A 22659-nucleotide genomic window follows, 5' to 3' on the forward strand; every position below is an offset into this window, starting at 1 on the left:
GTTTTATTCCGCTGCTACAGGCTAATAATGATCACTGCAGCAGGTCATCGTGTTCTGAACAGACTTTAATGGATCTTCTCTGTTGAAGCTTAAACCCATTTGTCTGTTAGCTGCTTGGAACCATCCATGAAAGAACATCGATGTGTTTACTGACCAGATGAAAATTGATTTCAAAGGTCTGAAGCTTAGTAGGTGTGTCCTAAAAAGGTCTGACCCCAGATAAAAACGTGTTTTGACCTCCTTCGGTGGAAAGTGAACACAACATGTTGCTGAGGAGCTGCTACGCTGTCTGGATTCTGCTTTCAGGCCTCTCTGCAGCTGCAGGTGTGTGAAGGTCACTTTAATAAGTGTTTTGTGTTTCATATGGACATATCTACACACCATACATGATGGAGTACATGGCTGGTCCATCCATCAAAATGTGTTTCCTGGTGTGTGTCAGTGTTTGTCCAGAGGCCCGAGGCGAACGCCGTGCTGCAGCGATGGCGGAGAGCGAACAGCGGCTACTTTGAGGAGTTGAAACAAGGAAACCTGGAGAGGGAATGCATCGAAGAGATCTGTAACTACGAGGAGGCCCGGGAAGTGTTCGAGGACGACGACCTGACGGTTCGAGGTTTCATTAGTGTCACTAACCTGTTTCGTTTGACCGTACCCCACCAGATCGATTTTACTCTCACCGATGAAGCTAACGTTATTGGTGATTTTAGAGGTTTCATGAAAATAATTTTTGTTTTTGAGTATGTCACCCTCATTTGGAAAAAAACCTTGTCTTTTTATTTAGTTGCAATTAAAACTAAATAATAAATATAAATGTGGGTTGCTATCGGCTAATTCACTCCTACATGTTTGGATAAGACAAATGACATGTTCACAGTCAGATACTTTACCAAAGGGACTTGTCACTTATCTTATATTCTAAACTATTAGCATGTACTTGTCAAACTAACATATATTTAAATGAGCTTTTATGTTTTTGTTCTTTGCAGAGGCAATTCTGGACAACATATGACCGTAAGTGACGCCTTTATTTTATTTTTGTTGACTGTTTTCAAGTCATCTGGGTAAAATTAGGATTTCTTTGTATTAATTCACATTACTAAGATTAAGTTAAAGTTCTGCTTAAGTACTTTGTGCTTGAACCCTGTAAATGAATGCATTCATTGATCTGTTTACATGTGATCAGTGTATTGATCATCTGCTGTCTTATTGATCCTCTCATTGTTCATTGCTTTTCTTTCTTTGTTTCTGAACCATTTGTACTCTTTTACTGACTTGTAATTTCATTGATATCAGGTTATGACCCCTGCTCAGACAACCCCTGTCGTAACAACGGGAGCTGTGCTCAAATGGGGAGATCCTTCCATTGTTTCTGTCCTGAGGGTTATCTCGGAGAACGCTGCGAGCTACGTAAGAAAAAGCTCTTCAATGAAAAGCAAGCTAGACATCTCCAAACTATTAGTGCATGTGAACATGAAGAGTACACAGTTTCTGATTAATGTCACCTCTACTTCCTCCAGTGTTAGAAGACCAACTGAAGTGTTTGTACCTGAATGGACATTGTCAGCATTTCTGTGACGGCTCAGGACAACATCGTAAATGTTCCTGCGCTGATGGATATGAACTGGGAGCCAATGGGAAACAGTGTCTTCCTCGGGGTACTAATGCTATCTAATACCTTTTAAAATGCCCGACGTCCAATTAGAAAGGAGATATTTTTTAAATCCAAGTTAAATACATGTGTTTTCTCCTCCAGTGGCGTATCCATGTGGTAAAGTGGCTCCAGAGGAAACAGGAATGAACCAGTCCATGTCAGGTCAGACGAGGCTCGTGGGGGCTAGCCACTGTCCCGAAGGGGAGTGTCCCTGGCAGGTAGAGGAAACGCCACCAAGATCACAGGACTGTTAAAAAGTCAATGGTGCATCATGTGAAGAGCAGGAATGGGTTCCAGGGATTCTAATGATGTAATGTTGATCAGGTTCTGGTTCAGCTACACGGACAGAGTCACTGTGGTGGTGTTCTAATCAGCCCAGAGTGGGTTGTCACCGCGGCCCACTGTGTCCATGGACAACAAGCTCAGGACCTCACCGTGGTGGCCGGTAAGTCATCAAGACCCTAACCCGAACCCTAACCCCCAACCCTAACCCAAGCCCTACCCCTAACGTTATCATAACTCTAACCCCAACCTTGACCCCTAACCATAACTCCCTACCCTCTTGACCCTAACCCTAACATCACCCCTAACTCTAACCCTGACCCCGACTCTAACCCAAACCCTAACCCAAGCTCAGGACCTCACTGGTGGCCGGTAAGTCGTCAAGACCTTCTGTTCAGATCAGCTGCACTTATTTGTTTTTCTGTTAATAACTTTGTTTCATTTAAAAACATAAAATTGTTCTGTCATTGTTTCATGATATTTACATTTTGTAAACCTGTTTGAAAAGTTTCTCTCAAGAAAAACCGTTCTATGGAAATGTTTCATAAACTTTTTTTGTAAGTTTGGTAAAGTTTAATTTTCTTTTTCTCTTTTGTTATCAGGGGAGTACAACTTGGACGTGGAGGAAGGCACGGAACAGAGGATACTGGTTTCCTCGTTAACCGCCCATGAGGGCTATATCCCAGAGACCGGTGACAGTGATGTTGCCTTGCTGCACTTAAGTCGACCAATCACCTTGAACCGTCACGCCATCCCTGTCTGCCTTCCAACTAAAGACCTGGCCATGCGGGAGCTCTTGCCGATACGCTTCCACACTGTGTCCGGCTGGGGTAAGAGGACCAGCGGGGGCAACGAGGACCACGATGCCTTGCAAACTGTGAGGGTGTCCCCCATTCTACGCAGATTTTCTGTGCCCATCCACCCAAACTCCCTGTGTTCCCAGAGGTCCCGGTTCAACTTCACCGATAACATGCTGTGTGCCGGATACCTGGACGGCCACCAGCAGAGTTGTCATGGTGACGACGGGAGTCCGTTGGTTACAGTCTATGGCTCCACCCACTTCCTGACAGGGGTGGTGGGTTGGGGTAAGGGCTGCCCGCAACCAGGGTATTATGGGGTGTACAACAACATGGGCAAGTTTGTGGACTGGGTGAAGAACGCCATGGCGACAGCTGGCCAGAAGCCAACGGTGGAAGGAGCAGTTGGTGCTTTTGACATGTTAGGACAGAAAGTACTTCAATAAAGGTACATTTTTAGGATCAAAGATTCTCATTCGTTCATTCTGTCTGGTTTTTGTTCATGACCAGATTCGATTTGTGGTATTTGAGCAGTCATGTCATGGTGCTGAATAAATGGTCTTGATTAATAACAGAAGATAAGAGATTTCTCTGAGTTCAATAAAAGTGTAGACTACATTAGACCAAAACAAAACCCAAGTAACTGATATTCTAACAAGAATATCAGGAGGTTGGTTTGTTGTTTTTCTCAACGACATTCCTCTGACGCTCCACATGAAAGTACTTAAATACTTTGAGAACATTTCATCTGATAATACTGGGGTATCTTCAGTTGTGCTGCCGCTACCTTAGCTGCAAGGTTTGAGGAAGAGATATTCAGTTTGTGGAGTAAATCCTTACCAGTTTGAACATCCATGACCAAGCCCCCTGAGACGATTGGCTACACCACATTAAGTTTGTCGACCCTGCTGACGACTTAACATTGAGTAAGCATTTACTGTAACTGTCCCCCCTCCTCCTCCCTCCCACCGGAAGTTCTACTCAATGAAGGAAGCAACCTTTGAAATTGAACTCTTCCACCCAGGGAGGTGAATCCCTCCATCAGTATCTGTCCCTTCTTGCATCTGGTTCTCATCAACTCTTTCCTCATGCGTTTCTCTGGTCAGTTATACTGCTGGTTGCCACATATGTTTAATAAAAGTGTTTGTATTGTGGATTAATAGCTGGATGTAAATCCTTGTAAACATTTAAGTCAAAGCTCCGGAATCAGATGAAGCATGTAGAAACTGAAAAACATAAGGACAGAATTAAGATGCTTTAAACTCAAAGCCCTACATGGTACAAAAAGCTCTTTAATTCTGATGTGTACAGTTTTACTGACTGTAAACCAACTGATTTCTTCTTATCACTATATTGCAAGAAAACGATTTTGCAATCTCAATTTATATTCCGATGTTGTGCAACCCTGTACACTGTGTAAATTCAGCTTTTAAAATTCTACTGCTGGAACTTTCGGGCTGGAAGTTTCTCACAGCGATGCACTCTGGGAGTTGTAGTTGACTCTATTGTTTTGGATGCGTTTATTCCACAAGATATTACGACCATTTGAATCCCATTGGAAGCTTGAAGTTAAGCCCCGCCCAGTCCAGCTTTGCAGCAACACCTTCTCCTCCCCCATTCTCTCTACAGGCGGGTCATTGGCCTCTCTACCTCCCCTCCTTCTCTCCCTCTCTCTCTCTCCACTTCCAGAATTTATTACTTCCAACAACACACTGAGGTTTTCTTCAGCGAACTCGCTGTCCATCCTGGACCATGTTCTGGTTTCACCGACTGTCCCTGGGCCTCCTGCTGGTCCACATGGCAACCGCTCACGTGGGTACGTTTGATAAAACTTAAACTTTCTTGGGAGATGGGCGGCATGGGAAGTTGGAGAGGGGAGGGAGGGGGGCCACCACATTCAATGTATTTTGGGTGGTGCTGGTGGGGGGGGGTGCGTGTTGATTGGCAGTTAACAGGTGACACCTGACCCCGTCTCGTTTGTGTGTTTAGCATGTAGCATGTGTGACGTTGATGGATTTTTCATGCTTGATGATTGACAGCTCATCTCTTCACCCCAAGAAGAGTTATGTCTCCTAACTTGTAAATTTGTTTCATCCCTGCTAAGGATGAACTTACACTTCATGAGGTTCCGTCTCATCCAACATCATAATGAAGTTATCATCACCGTAAAGTTCATTGAACACTTCCTTTCATCGTTTCACTCACTTTGCGTCTCTTTTCAGTCTTCTTGGATGATAAGGTGGCCACTCAGGTTCTGACTCGGAGGAGAAGAGCCAACACCTTTTTTGAGGAGGTCAAACAAGGCAACATGGAGAGGGAGTGTGTGGAGGAGCGCTGCAGCTGGGAGGAGGCTCGAGAGATCTTTGAAAACGCTGAGAAAACTGTAGGAACCTTCTGCAACCACACATCAACAAAGAAACACCCAAATACCTTCAGGCCATCCCGTTGGTTTCCATCCACTCCACAATTGTCCAATTTACTCAATTGAACAAGCTACAGCTAGCATTAGCATTTGAACTACCCCTAGGTGTATCTGATTTAATGGAAAGCTTGATAGATAAAGGTTGACGGAGTGTTTGAATCAATGCAAAGGAAATTTTTGCCTTCTTTCAGAAAAAAGAATACAATATGAAAGATGCAGCAAAATAAAAGACCACCAACATGTCCAGGACTTCCTGTGTTGCCAAAAGTAATTCCAAGAAACACAATGACTGTCTTGTATTTATGGTGGCGGTGCTTAATGTCGGCTTTGACATCACTTAACAATACTTAACTGACTTGTTTTGCATTCAGCGTGAAGACACCAAAAAAAAAAATTTCATTACTGAGAAAGAAGGATTAAACTTTACTTGCAATCTTTTCTTTTTTGCAGGATGAATTCTGGGCCAAATACGTTGGTAAGTACGCCAAGGAACTGCTTTGAGAGTGATATCAGGAGTTAGAACACCAGGCAACATTTTAGTAGAAAGCAGTAAATCCTGACAGGCACAAATGAAAGTGGGAAGTGAAATCTTCCCTAGGCTCTTCTTGTCTCCTCTGGGGTTACCATTACCATTGTGATCAAGCTGCTTTGTTTTTGCTACAGATGGCGATGCATGTGAGTCGATGCCCTGTGCCCATGGAGGACTTTGTAAAGATGGAATTGGTAGCTATGAGTGCTACTGCCAGGCCGGGTACCAGGGCTTCAACTGCGAAATTGGTATGCAGCTAATTCCAGATTAAGGAGCAGATTATGTCTCATCATATATCTGCTGTGGTTGTTTTTTTTTTTTTTTAAAAAGGTTCAAATTGTAGAAAGTCAGGGCCATGCAATGTAATCAAGGGTTTTCCAAAACCGTCCAAGGCTAATGTCTAAGGATGGGTTGTCACCTGGTGGGAGGTTCAAACAACCCTCCTCATCTACTCAGTACATCCTGTCTCTGCAGTTATTCCTGAGCTCTGTGAAAACAAGAACGGGGGTTGCGAACATTTCTGCAGAGTGGTCCGAGGAAATGTTCAATGCTCCTGCGCCGATGGGTACTCTCTGGAGTCAGACGATAAATCCTGCTACTCCAATGGTGAGCGTTTTGTTGGGTCAGACTTTCTCAAACCACTACTTCTACCCAAGAAGTATTCAAATCTGGGTTGCGTTGCTGAATATTCAGAATCATGTACTAGATGGTTGTTGATCATGTGAACCTTTTAGTGTCCAGCCGCTGACCACCAAACTTCCACTGGACTCTTGCAGACACCTACAAATGTGGCGCCATCATTACTGAAAACATCCGGACTGTTTTCAGGTATGAGCGGGAGAACAAGACGCTGGAGAACACAACTAGAACCAATCTGACCGATCTCTACGTCCACATCAACTCCACTGAACAGATGAATGTGACAGACAACAGCAGCAGCCACATCATACCAGAAAATTATGTTTTAGAGGAGTTGCTCTCCTCTTACAGGGCGGGTATGACCCGAATTGTTAACGGAGAGGACTGTCCTCCAGGAGAATGTCCTTGGCAGGTAGGAACCCATTCTTTTTCACTGGGATCATAACCTTTACTCACAGTTCTTCTGTCTCTGCAGGTGTTTTTGAACCAGCAGAACCTTGCTAACAAGTTGTTTTAGCTATCCATCAGCATTTCTTCATGATGACAAGTTAAAAATTGCAGGCCCTCCTCTTAAATGAAGAACACCGTGGATTCTGTGGAGGAACAATTCTCAACGAATACATCATCCTGACCGCCGCCCACTGCATGAAGCAATCCCAGTACCTCTATGTGAAGCTCGGTGAGTCTGACCGACGGGCGAGGATCAGCCGACTAGTTCAGTAGATTGAATAAAAAACCAAAATGCTTGTTGTTTCTGTGTATTCAGGTGAATTTGACACACTGGTGGAACACGGCAATGAAGCTACTCACATGGTGGAAAGCATCATGACCCACAATAAATATAAGCCCGAAACCTACCTCAACGACATCGCACTTATTAAATTGGTCAAACCCATCAAGTTCAGTCGGTACATCCTGCCGGCCTGCTTGCCGAAGCAAGGTTTTGCTGAAAAGGTAAATGTGCCTATTTAATTTAATACTTCCAAATCCTTCTGTTTTTTTGACACTGTTTTAACCATTTTCAAATCAGAGAAGAGAACAAATTTAGCTCAGCAATTTTTTGTCTCCATTGCAGGTCTTGATGCGGCAGCAGGACGGCATGGTCAGTGGTTTTGGCCGTCTCGGCGAGGGTCGCCAACCATCCACCATCTTGCAGCGCCTCACCATACCCTACGTAGACCGCTTAACCTGCATTGAATCCACCCAGCTGCGCATCTCTCCCAACATGTTCTGCGCCGGTTATGATGAAATAGCCAGAGATGCCTGTCAAGGCGACAGCGGCGGGCCGCACGTCACGCGCTACCGCGACACCTACTTTGTCACTGGCGTCGTGAGCTGGGGTGAAGGCTGCGCACGCAAAGGCAAATACGGCATCTACACCCAGGTGTCCAAGTATATTCAGTGGATCCGAGACGGCATGCAAAGGCTGATGCACAAAGACGTGAGCGGCAACAGGAAGAAGAGGCACCACAGCGCCATCAAGAGGATGACGCTCTAAGCCACAGATCAGCCACGCCTCTTATGACATCAGCACCTTTATGTTAACAAACTGTAAGAACATTTGGTCGCTGTGGTGATCATCCCATTCACATGGGGCATAATTCCTATAGGGGCTCCACAGGGTTCTATTGTTGGTCCCTCATAATTTATGTTTGATTGAAACAATAATGTCCTTTTTTGTCCACTAGGGGCAGCAGAGCAAACTTTAAACACAACATCCAACATGCCATCAGCTCATAAATTAGCTGAAGGTGAAACTGGACTGCATCCACATCGACATGAACATAATCCCACCTCGGGGTTGGCTTATTCATTTTAGCTTTTTCTTTAAAAATCAACTTCCTCTTCAGCTGCTTGATGCTCTTTCTCTTTAGCGATGGACTGAATGGCCACAAATATCAAACATCAAGTCCACAACAAACTCGATCCATCACTAATGTGTGACGTAAAAGCAAAATTTAGGAAAATAAAGATGTCAGCAAACAAAAGCATCTTGACTTAAAAGTCTGTGTATTAATGGAAAGTGTGGAAGAGTTTTAAAAAATAAATCTGTCTTAACCAATCAATTTTTTCTTGTATTTTTACTCGTTGGTGCCAGAATTGTATTTTTTCAGAAAGATTTGAAGCAAATAGGAATTCTGGATTTGTAGATTCTGCATTTATTTTACAAATTTATTATGTTGTTGCACCTTTAGACAAACTGAATGCTGCTGCTGAAACCCCAGCAGCACCGCGTCCATCGTCGTTCATGGTTTATTCTTTGAGATGATTAATCCTTCTTGTTTACCTCAAATCAACAAGCACACCGAATCGTTTCAGAGGTCGAGGCCCATTTTGTTTGGTTTGAGGACGGGTCAGAGTCCACAGAGGAACACATCGTTCACCTACTCAGCCCACTTTACCTCTGAGCTGCGCCAAACAAAACCTGACTCCAGTGAGAAGCTTCAAAATATTACATTAACAATGTGTTTATCCAATCCACACCAGTCCCAGAGTAAACAGACAAATATCTGTTTATGTCAAAAAATGATTTTACATTTGAAGCTTTACATAAACTTTAGGACTTTTATAAAGACCGAAATAAACTCACGAAGCTGTCGTCATGTCTCCGGTTTAATGCATCAGTCGTGACTCATGAGTGTGCGTGTTTGTGTGTGTGCGTGTGTGTGTGTGTTTGTGTGTGTGTGTGGTCCAAGCGCACTTAGAGTCATGGTGTTTAGAATCATGTCGGCTTGCTGTCGAGCCTCGACTCTTTTATTCCTCCTCCTCAGCTGTTTCCTCCATGTCCAAGGACAAGGTAAGACCTCTGACCTTTAACCTTTCACCTCCACGATGACTGACTTCGTTTTGCTCACATTTTAATCTCATTTTAAGGAGATCCTCGGCAGGCAGAAACAACTGATATTCAGTTAACTGTCGTACGTTTATTTTTAAATGTTTATTGAGCTGTTTCTGCCAAAACACATCTGCATTAGTCATCAATAAGTTGGAATTACAGCAAAATAACATCAGTGCATTATTTCCACTTTACATGGAGGATTTTGTATCATGAACTGTAAGTGTGATTTTGTCATTAAGACACTGCATGATATAAATGTCAATATAAATACAGAATGAATGCAGACTAAACACTGAGAAGACACATAAATAATAATATTTAGTAAAATCAAATACAAACATTACACCAGCGCAAAATGTAGGAATTTAATTTGTATTAATAATTCATGTTTCTTAAAGTCATCAATTATCCTTCCTTCAATTATTAATAAGAGCGACTAAATCTGATGGTTTCTGATGGACTGAGTCGGACCTGAGGAGAACCGGGCCACGGGTTCCGATGAGGAGGTTCTGCTACGTGTTCGATCAGTTCTGTGTCTGTAGTGTTTCAGGCCCCACGGGCCCACGACATGTTCCTGCGGTCCAAACGGGCCAACATGTACCTGGTGGAGGAGATCCTACAGGGGAACCTAGAGCGCGAGTGTTACGAAGAGACGTGCAACTACGAGGAGGCCCGCGAGTACTTCGAGGACACCGAGAAGACGGTCAGACGCTCAGAACTCATCACTGATTGGTTGTTGAGAATCAGGCTGACTTCCTCACTCTCTGTCTTTGGTGCTCAAACTGGTTCCGGTTCTTTTCCAGATCGCCTTCTGGACCGTTTACTACGGTGAGAGTTCCTTCACGCCACCTTTAAACCCACAAACATAGAATTCGTCTTTTAAAACCTCTCAAACTTTATTCAGAGATTCCTTTTTTCGGATCGATCACACTGATCGGCTGTTTCTCAGAGCAGATGGAGACCAGTGTGAGCCCAACCCCTGTCTCAATGGAGGGAACTGCACCGACAAAGTGGGCGGGTTCCAATGCTTTTGCTCCGCCCCCCATTACGGCCAGATCTGTGAGCTGGGAACGCCAAAGGATGACAGACAGACGCCCTCCTTTTCCCAGACCATCAGACGAGGTTGGAACACACATGGAACCAAAGAGGCTCCGCCTCTATGGAGGGCGTGGCCACTTGACATCCTCCTTTGTATTTTTTGCTTAGAAGTGTCCGAGTGTCCCACCGAGGGTCCGACGGCCTGCCACCAGCTGTGCATGGCGTCCTACCATCACTTCACCTGCTCCTGCATGCCAGGATTCAAACTACATACCGATGGGCGGAGCTGCCTCCCAGAAGGTACGATGACCCCGCCTTGAGCGCCACACACCCATTAAAACCCACTCTAACTGTTAAACCTCCGCTCCTGGTGTCCTCAGTGGGGTATCCTTGTGGACGGCTTCCTGACAGCCGCAACACGACCCCCCTGTGCCGCGATGGGAAGTGTCCCTGGCAGGTGAGAGGATCACGGCCAATCACAGCGAGGCATTTACTTGTCGGTCAGACGGAGGTGTGGTTCAGGTTTGTTTTCCGTCTCCAGGTGTCCCTGCTGAACAGCGTCGGGGTGGAGCTGTGTGGGGGCGTTGTGTTGGGTCGGTTCTCCGTCCTGACGTCCGCCCGCTGCCTCTTCACCGGTCCGGGATTGGACCAGAAGCCCTCCAGCTTCTACGTGGTCACGGGTACTGAAGCTTCTTTACTTTATCAGTTAAATATTTATCTTTTCTGACAGGTTTCTCGTCTCCTAGGTGACAATATGCTCTTTCGTGTCAAAGCCTTTTACATCCACGAGCGTTTCCGTACTGATCACCCTGACAACGACCTCAGTCTCCTGGAGCTGGCCAGCCCCTTGCCCTTTGGCCCTACCCTTTTTCACCTCTGTCTGCCCACTAAGGACTTTTGCGAAAACATCCTGATGCATTCTGGGAAGGTGGGCGTGACCAAGAGGCGGGGGTACGGTGGGACCCACAAGCTGGCCTACATGACGCTGGACGAGTGTCGCGGTCAGCTGAACGTCTCGCATCCGCTCAGCAACAAGATGTTCTGCATGAGGAGGCACAGCCAACCGGGAGGAAGTCGCAACGTGGCCCCGGAGCGGCTGAGGGGGCCCGTCGTCAACGACAACGGGACGACAAACGCAACCGAGTCTGGCACCGGCTCCGTTCAGCCCTCAAGCGGGGTCGGTCCCAGGTCGGTGGCCGGCAGCAGGCCCTGTGGGGGGCCGTTGCCGGGGACGCCGATGGCCACGTTGAATCATGGGACGGCGTTCTTGACCGGGCTGCTGATGTCATCAACGGCAGACTGCGATGGTGGCGGCGAGGTGTTCACAAAGGTTTCACGCTACCTGCGCTGGATCAAACCAAGACTCACCGCCGCCGAGGATCACATGACCCCCCAAGAAAGGCAGTACCCTGAGCATCGCTAACACACCCTTCATCATTAAACGGTAGAATTCCTCCCTTGGACCAAACCGGTGTCGTCACGCTGACCTGACGGAGGAGAGGGGCGGGGCCAACCTGAGCAGGTTGTTGGTTCTAGACTGGTTTTTATCGTGTTTCAGTTTTACTGACATCCAGGACCGTAAAGATTTCATGAAAGGTCAGCGTTTTATCAACTGTTTTCCAGACCAGCTGAGGCGTTGCCATGGTAAAATCAACATGCAAAACTGACCCGGTAACTTTCGTAGTTCATCTCTTAGAACCCCTGATCTCTTTCAGAGGGTTCACACCATCAGGAATAATCTCACGTCTGTTCATCACCAAAATTTAATTTATGATCAAAAAATAAATGAAATGTAAGACCAATATTTTAAAACTCAGTTCAAAAAGTGTGTCAACTTTACTGCTGATGTGATGTATATTAAAAATAAAGACTCCAATACCCACAATGCCCTGTCCAAAACCTTCAGGAAAACCAGCAATGAATCAGATCCACGTGATACAAACCAGTACTTTTTTTTATTTAACACTTGCTTTATAAAACAAAATACAAAAAAATTTAATCGATGTGGGGCATCCCAGCCAGAAGGAATTGTGGGTAATGTGGTCTAGGAGACTGAAGACAGAGGAGGGAATGGGTTCTGCTTGCTGACCACGAGCTTCTGGTGCTGGTGGGAGATGTAACCCTTGATGTGACCCTGGCACGCAACAGGAAACAAGAAGACAACACAACAGCAGGTGAGTGTGTGTCCACTTCCTGTGTGGGACTCCAGGTGTGTCACCCACTCGGGCGTGTCCTCACCATGTAGATGAGGTTGGCCAGGATGCACTGCACCTCGTCGATGTCCACGTCCTCCACCTGCATCATCCTCAGCGCCACCAGGAAGGCGTCCAGAGGCAGCTGGTGCGTCTTCAACAGCAGATACCTGCGAGCAGACGCCATGAGGGCGCGGTCACAAGCGGCATTCGCCGCCGGCCGCGTCCGGGACTCACACTTTCTTGAAGAGGTTCCTGTAGGTGATGATCTTCAGCTTTTCCAGGATGAGGAAGATCCCACAGCGGATGAAGAACGTCTCGTGTTTGGTCAGGGCCTCATTCAGCAGCAGCAGGTTCCCCTCGCTGAAAAACAATCACCGGTGAGAACGTCGGTGTGTTGTCACTTCCTGTCCCAGTTGCCTCCAGCTGGGCACTTACCTCACAGCTTTGGTGACATCAGCAAACTGCATGAGGTCGTATTTCTTCAGGAGCTGATGAGTCGGCATGTGACCCTGAAACACAGACAACGTTGGTCAAACTGGGTTCACTGGAGGCTGGACTGGTGCTGACTGGTACCAGCCGCGTCTCTGACCAGCAGCATCTTGACGGGCAGAAGGTAGATGAGGATCATCCTCTTGTTCTTCTGACTGGATCGATGGCAGTGGCGGAAGGAGTAGGACAGGAACTCCTCCGCTGCAGAGACAAGAACACACAGCGTTAGTTAACAATTACCAAAAAGTTAGAAGTACACCAGAGTACAACTGCATGTTGGCACCACCTGGTTTGAAGTCGCTGTCGAACATGGCTTTACGGCCCACGTAGTATTTATAGGTGACCTTCTGAGCGGGGCTGTAGTCGTTCTTCAGGTTGGAGCTGTCGATGGCTCTGATCAGAGGCTTACACAGGTGCAGCTTACTGATCTGAGTCCAGAGCCGGAGGAACAGAAGGAACTCCAATGAAAACAGGCGCTGATTGTTCTGTCAGCTCCACCCAACTCTCTCACACATGAACCAATACATCAGTCACTTCCATCGGGTCACACCTTGAAGTAGATCTTGAAGAGCTGGTTGCTCAGAAACATCATCCCCCACTTCTTAGAGTCCTCGATCCCGGCGCGGCTGTAAACGATGGTGATGACATTTACATGCTGAATTTTGTCACAGGGATGAAAATATTTTCAAGTAATGATTTTAATTTAAGACTTTAATTGTTTGGTTCAACCAATTTAACCCTTTAAAGCCAAGTGGATCGCATTTGATTCACTTGGTCTTTCAGATTTTTGAGACTTTTATATCAGAAGGTTGATATTTTTTCCTGAAAAGCCCGAGGTGTACAATCAGACACTTGCGTGTTCGTTTTGCATGCGAAAAAATTCCAGATTTAATAAAAATTATACAACTTAAAATTCATATATACAAATTTATGTAAAAAATATGTTCTTGACAAATTTGTCAGAAAGTCCCATTAAGACCTTATATTCCAAATATTACATTTTTCTGGTAATTAATTTATAGTTCAGGATCTAAATGCTATAAATAGATATTAAATGAAGCACTGACTTGTCGCTGGCGCACACCCTGAAGCAGCTCATCAGCTGCTCTGCTGCTTTCTCCAGCATCTCGCCTGGCTGACCTTTACTCTTCTTCTGCAGCTGCTGCTCCGCCTGAAAACCCGTCCAAAGATGACGATGTTAAGATTCAACACAGTCATCCCGACGTGAGCAGCTGACTGCAGGTCAGCCCTCTGCTGTTCATTTCAGTTCTTACATTGTTCGCAAATATCCTGAGATCCAGAGCGACGGCGAACATGACCGGCAGAGCCCTGAAACCACAAACCAACAAATGCCGAGATGATGGTGCGTTCAGAGGAAGTCTGTTCAAACCAGCTCCTTCAGACATGAAACAACCTCCAGAGCATCTCATATCCAAAACTACACTGTCTCCAAGCAGGATTTTACTTAGGAGTTTATTGCTTAGACATGTGACTGAACATTTGACCTGATGGTGGCGCTACATGAAACCTAGAGGATCACCATGGCAACTTCAGCTCATCCTGCAGGCAATATGAATGTCTCCGCCCCATTTTATCAAAATCCATCCAACAGTCTTTGAAATATTCGAGCCTTAACATGAACCAGCAGCTTCTCCCTACAGTCTTTGTGCTAAACTAGGCTAATGCAGTATCGTACGAACATTCGTGGACTCACCAGTTCTCCTCTTTATGGGACTGGAAAGCTCTCAGGAAAGACGTGAGTGGTCAAGGAGACCATAATAGATTACTGGTTTAAACTGCATTGTGACTGTGTGTGTAAGTGTGTTTGTTGTCATTATGAAGGATATTGGACAACAAGAGTCTGGAACTTGTAGGCTTCTACAAAGTCATGGTTGGCCACAGCGTAGGTACACCTGAGGTGAGCTGCAACCATCTCATCGTACGGTGGCTCCAGGAGCTGCTGGCACTTCTCTTCTGGACTGGCCAGCTGAAAAATACGTACGGGAGTGTAACCGCATGCAAGGACCCATCCAAAGGCATGTGACGCACAGCCACCTGAGTCTCACCTGGAGCCGAGGGTTGGCGACATGTGGATGTTTGAAGGAGAGCAGCTCGGCACAGAACGTGCCTTCGTGGTTGTCGATGGCTTCGTAAATCTGCAGGAGAAAAACACCGACGAAGAAGATTACAAATACTGTGGGAGCCGTAGTTCAGATGGGATAGACTGTGTCGGAGGAGACAGGGACTGAAAGCTGTTACCTGCTGTAGGTACTGGTTGATAGTGATGTGAGCCATGACTTTCTACCACGTCAATCCTGAAAAGATGAAAAAATGCAATGGAAAGAGATAACTCCCAATTTCATTATAAAAGATCCCAATATTTTCATAAAATATGACTAATTTAATTTATTTCTTATTTGGGCCTCAACAAATAACCGATTCATTGATGACAGGCTTAAAAGACACAGCTTCAGCTAGCATGTCACAAACTCGTTTTTCCCCAAATTACTTTTTCAAAAATGTGTTAGATTTTTATTTTGAGACATTTAACACAAAAATATACGTCAAAAGAAAATATAACAGATTACAAACCTCATTAACTCGCTTTAATCCTTCATAAACCTGTTTGATTTCGGCTCATTCTAAGTGCAACCCGAACAGTTTTCGGGGACGTACAACATCCGGGTTGCTGAGACAGACTTCCGGTGACATTTCAGAATAAAAGGCTACACACTTCACAGTAAAGGTATTGACTGAGCTGCATCACAACGATGTTTCTCTTCCAACCGAAGAAAATCCTGTTTCATGTGATGCAATCAATTTATGATTAATGTATAAAACAAACAAAACACAACACCTCAAGAAGTTACATTCGGACACATTTACATGCATGTAAAAAATGTTGCTTACTTATAAGTCAACATAAATATAAATATAGAGTTATAGTACATAGGAGAAGATAGACGAAAATTAAAAAAAATAGAAATTAGAGTACCGAAAGTATTGTTAATATTAAAACAGCGGAGTGCACATTTATTACATGATAAAACATTTAAGTAAAAAAAATGTGAAACTCAACTGATGAGACAGGTCATATTTCAGAAAGTATCACTGAAAATAATTAAATGTTAATTAAATAAAAATGTCTAAATTACATACAGTAGTCGCAGGTGAAATGTTAGAAATGACCAAAACATGTTAAGTCTTATATCAAAACATATGCAAAGAGAAGCATTAGTTCATTATCATTTTATTTTTTATATATTCAAAAAGATACCTGAAGACAACAGTAAACATACAGTACATGCACTATTAAATACACAGAAATTCACAATACATAAACAATGTGATAACTGCTTTTTGTAAAAAGCTTCTTATTTTACAATTTTGATAAATTTGACAGTAGTTTTTTCTAATTTTCTGATTCCTGGTTATCGTCACTTCCGTTCCACCAATCACATCCTTCCTTAGAAGGAGGGGGCGGATCCAGATGGCCAAACAGCACCACCCACTCGACAGTGACCTGGAGACTGCATGAGGCTCTCGTTGCTGATTGGTCCATGGAAAGCAGTGCAGGGTGAGTGGGAGGGGCTTAGCTCACCGCATCCGACGGTCCACAGGCAGGGATACTGACTGAACGACACATGTGTTTACGTCTGGATTCATCGTTAACTGTTCTCATCATTGAATGCTGTGTGGTACCTCACCTGGAGGTGTGAGGAGGAGGAGGCTGAGATGAAGGAGTGCTGGTCGCCATGGGAAGGGAAGATGGAGAAGACAAAGAGGAGGAGGAGGAGGAGGCTGGTCGAGGGGAGGAGCTGCTCCATCCATCTGATAACATGTGAACACCTTCACACAGAACAAAAGGCATTATGCAAATTAACGCTGCATTTTAATTACAATGCAATTAAAAGTTTAAAAACAAATGATTTTAAATATTAGGTTACTGTACAGTTACAATATTAGATTACAATTATGCAATATAGACATGCAACAGTTGAGCAGAGAAGAACTTCTGCTTGTGTGGTTACCTGAGGAGTGGGAGCGGTGTGGCACGTTTGCAGTGGGGTAAGGTGTGTGTCGCCCGGGGTAACCGTAGTGTTTGTAACCGTGGTGATGATGATGTGATGTCAGAGGAAGGCTGCTGCTGTAAGGAAAGGCTCCTCCTCCTCCTCCGGCCGCGCAGAGTGACCAGCCTGATGAACACACACATCGAAAATGGATTAAAAAAATAATCCTTAAATCAATCCGATCTGACAATATTTGTAAATTTATTCATGAATATCATTCATATCGTATGTAAAAATATTTTGTAGTTTAATATGAGGAGTGAAACGTTTACTCACAGGGCTGAATCCCAGCACGGCCCTCTAATGACTCAGGTAAGCCCCGCCCGCCTGGGTTCCTGCAGAGGTTTAATCAAACGCCCTCTGAGCACTCATTGCATGTATATTTGGTTCGGGTATATTTCTCATGTGACCCCAGATGAGGGCAACAGTGCAGCTTCACAGTCACAAGCTAAAGCTAATATCTCTGGTATTCCTGTGAGAAATGCTAAGAGCTGGGAGTAACACCAGTGTTAGGTTCATCTCTGTGAGGTGAGACGTTACCTCTCCTTAGCGTCCAGGAAGGCTTTAGCAAACGGGTTGTATTTGATCTTCAGAGCCGTAATCTGGACAGAAACGACACACATGAGTCTGAAACGGGACCTGCTGATCGACCTGCTACTGTCACGCTTTCCGCCTTTAGCTGAGGCAGTGTGAACCGGGTGTGTGTGTGTGTGTGTGTGTGTGTGTGTGTGTGTGTGTGTGTGTGTGTGTGTGTGTGTGTTTTGTGCACCTCCTCATTCTGGTAGGCGGTGACGGCGATGAACTGGGTCTCTTTGAAGGAAACGTTGGAAACCAGGCGATGGCGGGAGCCGACACACACGATGTGGAGCTGAGGCTCGTACTTATGCAGCGAAGTCAGCATGATCTGAAGACACACAGATTCACACCTGACACACCCGGTCCCACTGGTCCTGTCTGAACAGAACCAGACCCAAACTGAAAGTTTGCTGTTTACTTTAGAACGATGGGGAAACAGAGCTGGAATCCAGCTGTGGTGAGTCAGCCCACAGGAGAGAGCGTGGAGTGGAGCCATCTTTGTCTGTGGGCCCAAACACTCTTTCATCCATCTGTTGTCCATCTCTCCATCAACCCTCCAGCCCCCCCCCCCCCCCACTAACGAGCCACAATTAACCAATCGGAGATCTCCAGGCAGACACACAAAAACAAACTGTTTTTTATTCAGATTGAGAGGCTGGCTTCACATCTGACCCCCGACACTGTGTGTGTTTACACTGGCAGTGCCCACATTAGCTGGAGTGTGTGTGTATGTGTGTGTGTTTGAATATAGTTTACCTCTCTACCTCTCTCGTCCATCTGAAGCATGATGGGTAAATTAATTTCCTAGTAAAAAACATAATTACCATAATGCACAAATAAGCTGAGCAATTATTTCATTATGGCTGAGCTCTCTGTTCCAATGCCGCAACTCTGGATAGCATAATGGGGTAAATATAAACAACGCTATTGCCAATTTTGTAGTGTTTCTCATGCTGTGTGTGTGTGAGTGTGTGTGTGTGTGTGTATGTGTGTGTGTATGTGTGTGTGTAGCTCTCCACAGGAAGTGCATTAAACTGCTGCCGGCCAATTAAGAGCTGTTTATCCCGTTCCCGTGGTTACGAGGGGGCGAGCAGGTGAAGTGAGCGGGGAGAGGGACTGAAGTGGACAATTAAGGTGGTAGTCTCTCGCCCACTCCAATTCAATACCGAGAGGAGAGAGAGGAGAGAGAGAGAGAGTGAGAGAGAGTGTGGCGAAAGAGGAAGAGGCACTCTTGACATGGAGAGCCTGATAATGGGTAGAAGACGGAGAGTAGAAAAGTATGGAGAAGAAATAAATGACAATGAAGAGAAGAAGAAAAGTCATAGAAGACGAGGATGGAAAAGAGGAGAGAGAAGAAGAAGAAGCACAGAGGATGGAAAGAAAAGGAAAAAGGAGAGAAAGGAAGAAAGAAAGAAAGAAAGAAAGAAAGAAACAAAAAACCAAACAAACAAACAAAAATAACAAACAGAGACTTACTTGTCCTCCTCCGTTGACCTTGTTGGTCAGTTTGACCTTGTTAAAGGTCACGGCCGCCTTCATCCAGTGAGCTCCAAAGTTTGGGGAGTCAGGGTGGATGTAGATGCCACCGTGGCCCCGCCCCTCACCACACCCCTCCGCCCGGCCGGCCGCCACCCACTCTCCATTTACGAACTTCCAGCGGCAGCTGTCAGCCGGTACGAAGTCCAGTAGGAAGGAGTACATGGAGCTGGGGTCCAGCCCGGACACGCTGACCTTCAGCACCGGGAACATCCGGCTGTACAGACAGAAGTTCAGAGATGTTATTAGCACACATGCTAACAAAGCTAACCGGCTACTTCCTGTCATACAAGATGAAAATAATAACAGAACCACAGAACTGGCAGATCATCTCCAGCTTGGCGTGGAAACCATGATTCAACTTGATAACACAAAGAGACAGTCGTTATGGTTACCGTCCGTTTTTCGTCACGATCATCTCGTTGGTGACATGCTGAAATTTCCTCCACAGCTCGACGTCCTCCAGGGCCACCCTCAGCTCCCTCTCCGTCGGGTCGCCCTTCTCCCGGCCGGCCTGCAGCTCGTTCTCCACCGCGCTCAGGAGCCGGGACATGCACCGCTCCGTGGAGACGGGGTTAACCGGAATCATGGCGCCGGAACGAACGGCAGCGGCGGCGGTCCCGTCTGCCGAGGAGACAGTGGCGGAGTCCTCCTGTGGCCCCTCCACCTTCATCTAGACACACTGAGACGCTGAGGCTGCAGAAAATGGACCCTTAATTCACTCATAATAAACATGGAACCAGTTTTAACCGTTACCAAGACGATATTCACTTCTGTGCTGATGACACACAACTTAACATCTCAAAGAGACAAAGATTTTCTCTCCCTGTCTCGTCAGGGAAAATTAACTTCTAAAAGTGTTTCTGGACTTATTTGTAAATATAAATAAATATAATTGTGACAATCACATTTTGTAAATTACCAAGTGTTTCAAATGTCTTTCTTGCACAAGTTTTTATTCCAGTGAATCCTGAAGTTTCCCAACAGCTTTTAATTCAAATGTTTGACTCATCGTTTGTCCACTGGAAGCCTTCAATATTTTGAGATATTTTAGTACGAAATAAAAACGGGATTTTACTCATCAGGATTTGGAGGCTTAAATTTTGTTTAAACTTCGATGTTCTTCGATTTTGTTTTTTTCTGTTGATTCTAAGCTTTTATTTTTAGTACATGCAGCTTTTGACAAGAGGACAGGACTTTATTTCTTTTTTGTTTTTTTATTAGTGTCAGCTTTGCTTTATGACAAGCATGCAACATCTTTCTCACAGCTTGTGCTGCATTCTTCTATAAAAAAACCCAAGTATGATATTTTATTTTTTATCCTCGATTTTATAGTTCTACGTCACAACTGCATTAAAGAGTTTGGATGAATGAAGTGTGACTGGTGTTCTTTGACAATAAAAAAAATCAGTGAGATTGTAAAGTTAGTTTTCAATCCCAAAATTGATCTTTCTAAAATCTCATTTTTAAATTTTACTTTCATTTAGATGGATATTTTCTATTTTCTTTTTCTGTCTTATTGTTTCATGGTTTAACAGAAACATTTTATTATTAAATTGAATTAATTATTAAATATCAAAGCAATGTGAAGGAGGTGTGGCTCTTTACATTATTTAGTTGATTCTTTTCCTCTTTTCTTTTTCATTAAAAGCAGTTTTGGTTTTTGAGACGAGCACTCAAAAACCTTTCTTAGGGCTGTTTCTAAATAGTGTGTGTGTGTGTGTGTGTGTGTGTGTGTGTGTGTGTGTGTGTGTGTGTGTGTGTGTGTGTGTGTGTGTGTTTCTGCTAACCGTTTTGATTATTTAGATAGAAGACTATTATTTTTATAAACTGATTATTCTCCATTATTTTGACACAGAGGGTGGGGTGTGTGTGTGTGTGTGTGTGTGTCTGTGTGTGTGGAGGGTAATCTCAGAAACATTCAGCTGATTATCTATTTGCATTTATATATTTTTTAAATTTAGGTGAAATTGTACAGATTTCTGACTGACTTTTTACAGGTGATTTAATATTCAAATAACTGTAGTAAATTATTTTGTTGCTTAAGCTTATTTAAACAGCTGTTTGTCTATTTAAATGATTGTAGAACTTTCTGCACATGCACGTTTGCGGGGATGGATTTAAAAAAAAACCCGTTAATTTGTCTCTTTAAACTACATTTAAAATTTCCTTGAGGTGAAGTGAAATTTCAATGTGAATGAATTCAAGCATTTAAAAAATAATGGTTAACATATTACTCAGCAATCAATAAATACTTTAAGAAAATGCAAGATATAAAAATATAAATTTTACATAAACATGAGTAATTCAGCTATCAAGAAAATCTGCTAACAGAAAATCAATCACATTTAAATCATTATAGAACAAAGAAAGAAACTGGTCAAAAGTTTCTGAAACAATAAGAAAAGTTCTTTTTAATAATATAAACATTTCCTCACAAAATAAAAAGTGGACTTACCTATGACACACGACGCTGGGATGGCAGGGTGAAATAATCCAGGAACAAAATAAACTGACAAAGAAATGTGAAAAAAAAAGAAAGTACTAACAACAACAACAACAATAATAATAATAATAATAATAATAATAATAATAATAATAATAATAATAATAATAATAATAATAATAATAATAATAATAATAATAATAATAATAATAATAATAATTAAAGAGTCAACTGGCTTCTCATTTATGATGTGAAGGTGCTCAGTCTCCAACTGAACCTGTCAGAAACAACCAGAGGCATCAGCCTGACTACACCTCATTCTACCTCTCTCTCTCTCTCCATCACACACACACCTCCTCGCTCCACCACTGTTTGATTTGACTGAAGGCTTCTGGACGCTCCTGGCGAATTAACTGACGTAAAATATTAAACGTGTTCATTAAACTGACTGAGAGGTGAGAGCTGAACGAGGCTCAAATTCATTTCACTCACTTTCATTTTTAACTCTACTCAAAAAGAAGTTACTGAAATGAAATCTGTTTTTAGTCATTAAATATTCACAGCAACGCATTTTCTTTAACTTAATAAAATTGTGTAAATCTACATGAATAATTTTTAATAGCTTTGAAAAACCTTTTTTAAATTTCAGGGTGTTGTGAGGAAACGTTTCCTCTTGACCAAACCAAACCTTGAATAAAGCGAAACAATACGGCCACACACTGGTATTGATTTATGAACCAATCAGTCGTACAGTTAGTGACTTCTGATCGGGTGAAATGAGTGGGCGCCTCCCTCTTGTAGGTCTAAATGTCATCTGACTGTGATGAGGACAAACAGCCTAAGCTGTTCAGAGCAGCATGTAATGGAGAATAGGTCAAATCCCGAAGCAGAACATCTGGAGAAAGCTCCGTCCGTCCGTCTGCGCCGACATCCGATATCCACAGTCAGGCTGCTGCCTTCAAAAAGGGAATGAGTGTGTTTCAAGTACGTCTCATTGTGTGTGTGTTTTAATCAGCAGGAGGCGGCGGGCGGAGATTACAGGCTTTGGAGACTTAACAGGCAGAAAGAAGTCGTAAACGAGGGCGACAGGTCGACATCACAACAACACACCACAGATTCTACTTCAGAAATTTAATTCAAACCATCCACA

The 22659-nt window shown here is 44.0% G+C and overlaps 5 protein-coding genes across 5 annotated transcripts; 3 read left to right on the plus strand and 2 right to left on the minus strand.

Moving 5' to 3' along the window:
* Positions 1–47: 47 nt before the first annotated feature.
* On the plus strand, positions 48–3197 carry f7i (coagulation factor VIIi). Its single transcript, XM_068309501.1, has 8 exons — positions 48–324; positions 443–606; positions 987–1011; positions 1294–1407; positions 1518–1655; positions 1754–1869; positions 1976–2096; positions 2536–3197. The coding sequence occupies exons 1-8, from the start codon at positions 264–266 to the stop codon at positions 3174–3176; spliced, it is 1380 nt and encodes a 459-aa protein (XP_068165602.1). The 5' UTR covers positions 48–263; the 3' UTR covers positions 3177–3197.
* A 1190-nt stretch (positions 3198–4387) lies between these two features.
* Positions 4388–8382, plus strand: f10 (coagulation factor X). Its single transcript, XM_068309562.1, has 9 exons — positions 4388–4546; positions 4953–5113; positions 5603–5627; positions 5816–5929; positions 6156–6287; positions 6458–6732; positions 6882–6999; positions 7087–7274; positions 7396–8382. The coding sequence occupies exons 1-9, from the start codon at positions 4483–4485 to the stop codon at positions 7816–7818; spliced, it is 1500 nt and encodes a 499-aa protein (XP_068165663.1). The 5' UTR covers positions 4388–4482; the 3' UTR covers positions 7819–8382.
* Positions 8383–9026: 644 nt separating this feature from the next.
* prozb (protein Z, vitamin K-dependent plasma glycoprotein b) lies at positions 9027–12063 on the plus strand. Its single transcript, XM_068309563.1, has 8 exons — positions 9027–9117; positions 9702–9862; positions 9963–9987; positions 10114–10281; positions 10366–10497; positions 10578–10654; positions 10739–10877; positions 10944–12063. The coding sequence occupies exons 1-8, from the start codon at positions 9030–9032 to the stop codon at positions 11618–11620; spliced, it is 1467 nt and encodes a 488-aa protein (XP_068165664.1). The 5' UTR covers positions 9027–9029; the 3' UTR covers positions 11621–12063.
* An 80-nt stretch (positions 12064–12143) lies between these two features.
* Positions 12144–15566, minus strand: pcid2 (PCI domain containing 2). Its single transcript, XM_068309565.1, has 14 exons — positions 15474–15566; positions 15141–15196; positions 14948–15037; positions 14729–14868; positions 14596–14637; positions 14156–14210; positions 13949–14052; positions 13432–13507; positions 13168–13309; positions 12982–13082; positions 12828–12901; positions 12627–12752; positions 12436–12559; positions 12144–12331 (listed from the first exon to the last, which is right to left on the minus strand). The coding sequence occupies exons 2-14, from the start codon at positions 15174–15176 to the stop codon at positions 12242–12244; spliced, it is 1200 nt and encodes a 399-aa protein (XP_068165666.1). The 5' UTR covers positions 15177–15196; positions 15474–15566; the 3' UTR covers positions 12144–12241.
* Positions 15567–16348: 782 nt separating this feature from the next.
* Positions 16349–19717, minus strand: tbx19 (T-box transcription factor 19). Its single transcript, XM_068309733.1, has 8 exons — positions 19459–19717; positions 19004–19280; positions 17721–17855; positions 17492–17553; positions 17228–17286; positions 16895–17077; positions 16589–16730; positions 16349–16514 (listed from the first exon to the last, which is right to left on the minus strand). The coding sequence occupies exons 1-8, from the start codon at positions 19650–19652 to the stop codon at positions 16349–16351; spliced, it is 1218 nt and encodes a 405-aa protein (XP_068165834.1). The 5' UTR covers positions 19653–19717.
* Positions 19718–22659: the final 2942 nt, after the last annotated feature.

This window comes from Antennarius striatus, chromosome 24, assembly GCF_040054535.1.
Source record: "Antennarius striatus isolate MH-2024 chromosome 24, ASM4005453v1, whole genome shotgun sequence".
Classification (NCBI taxonomy): Eukaryota; Metazoa; Chordata; class Actinopteri; order Lophiiformes; family Antennariidae; genus Antennarius; species Antennarius striatus.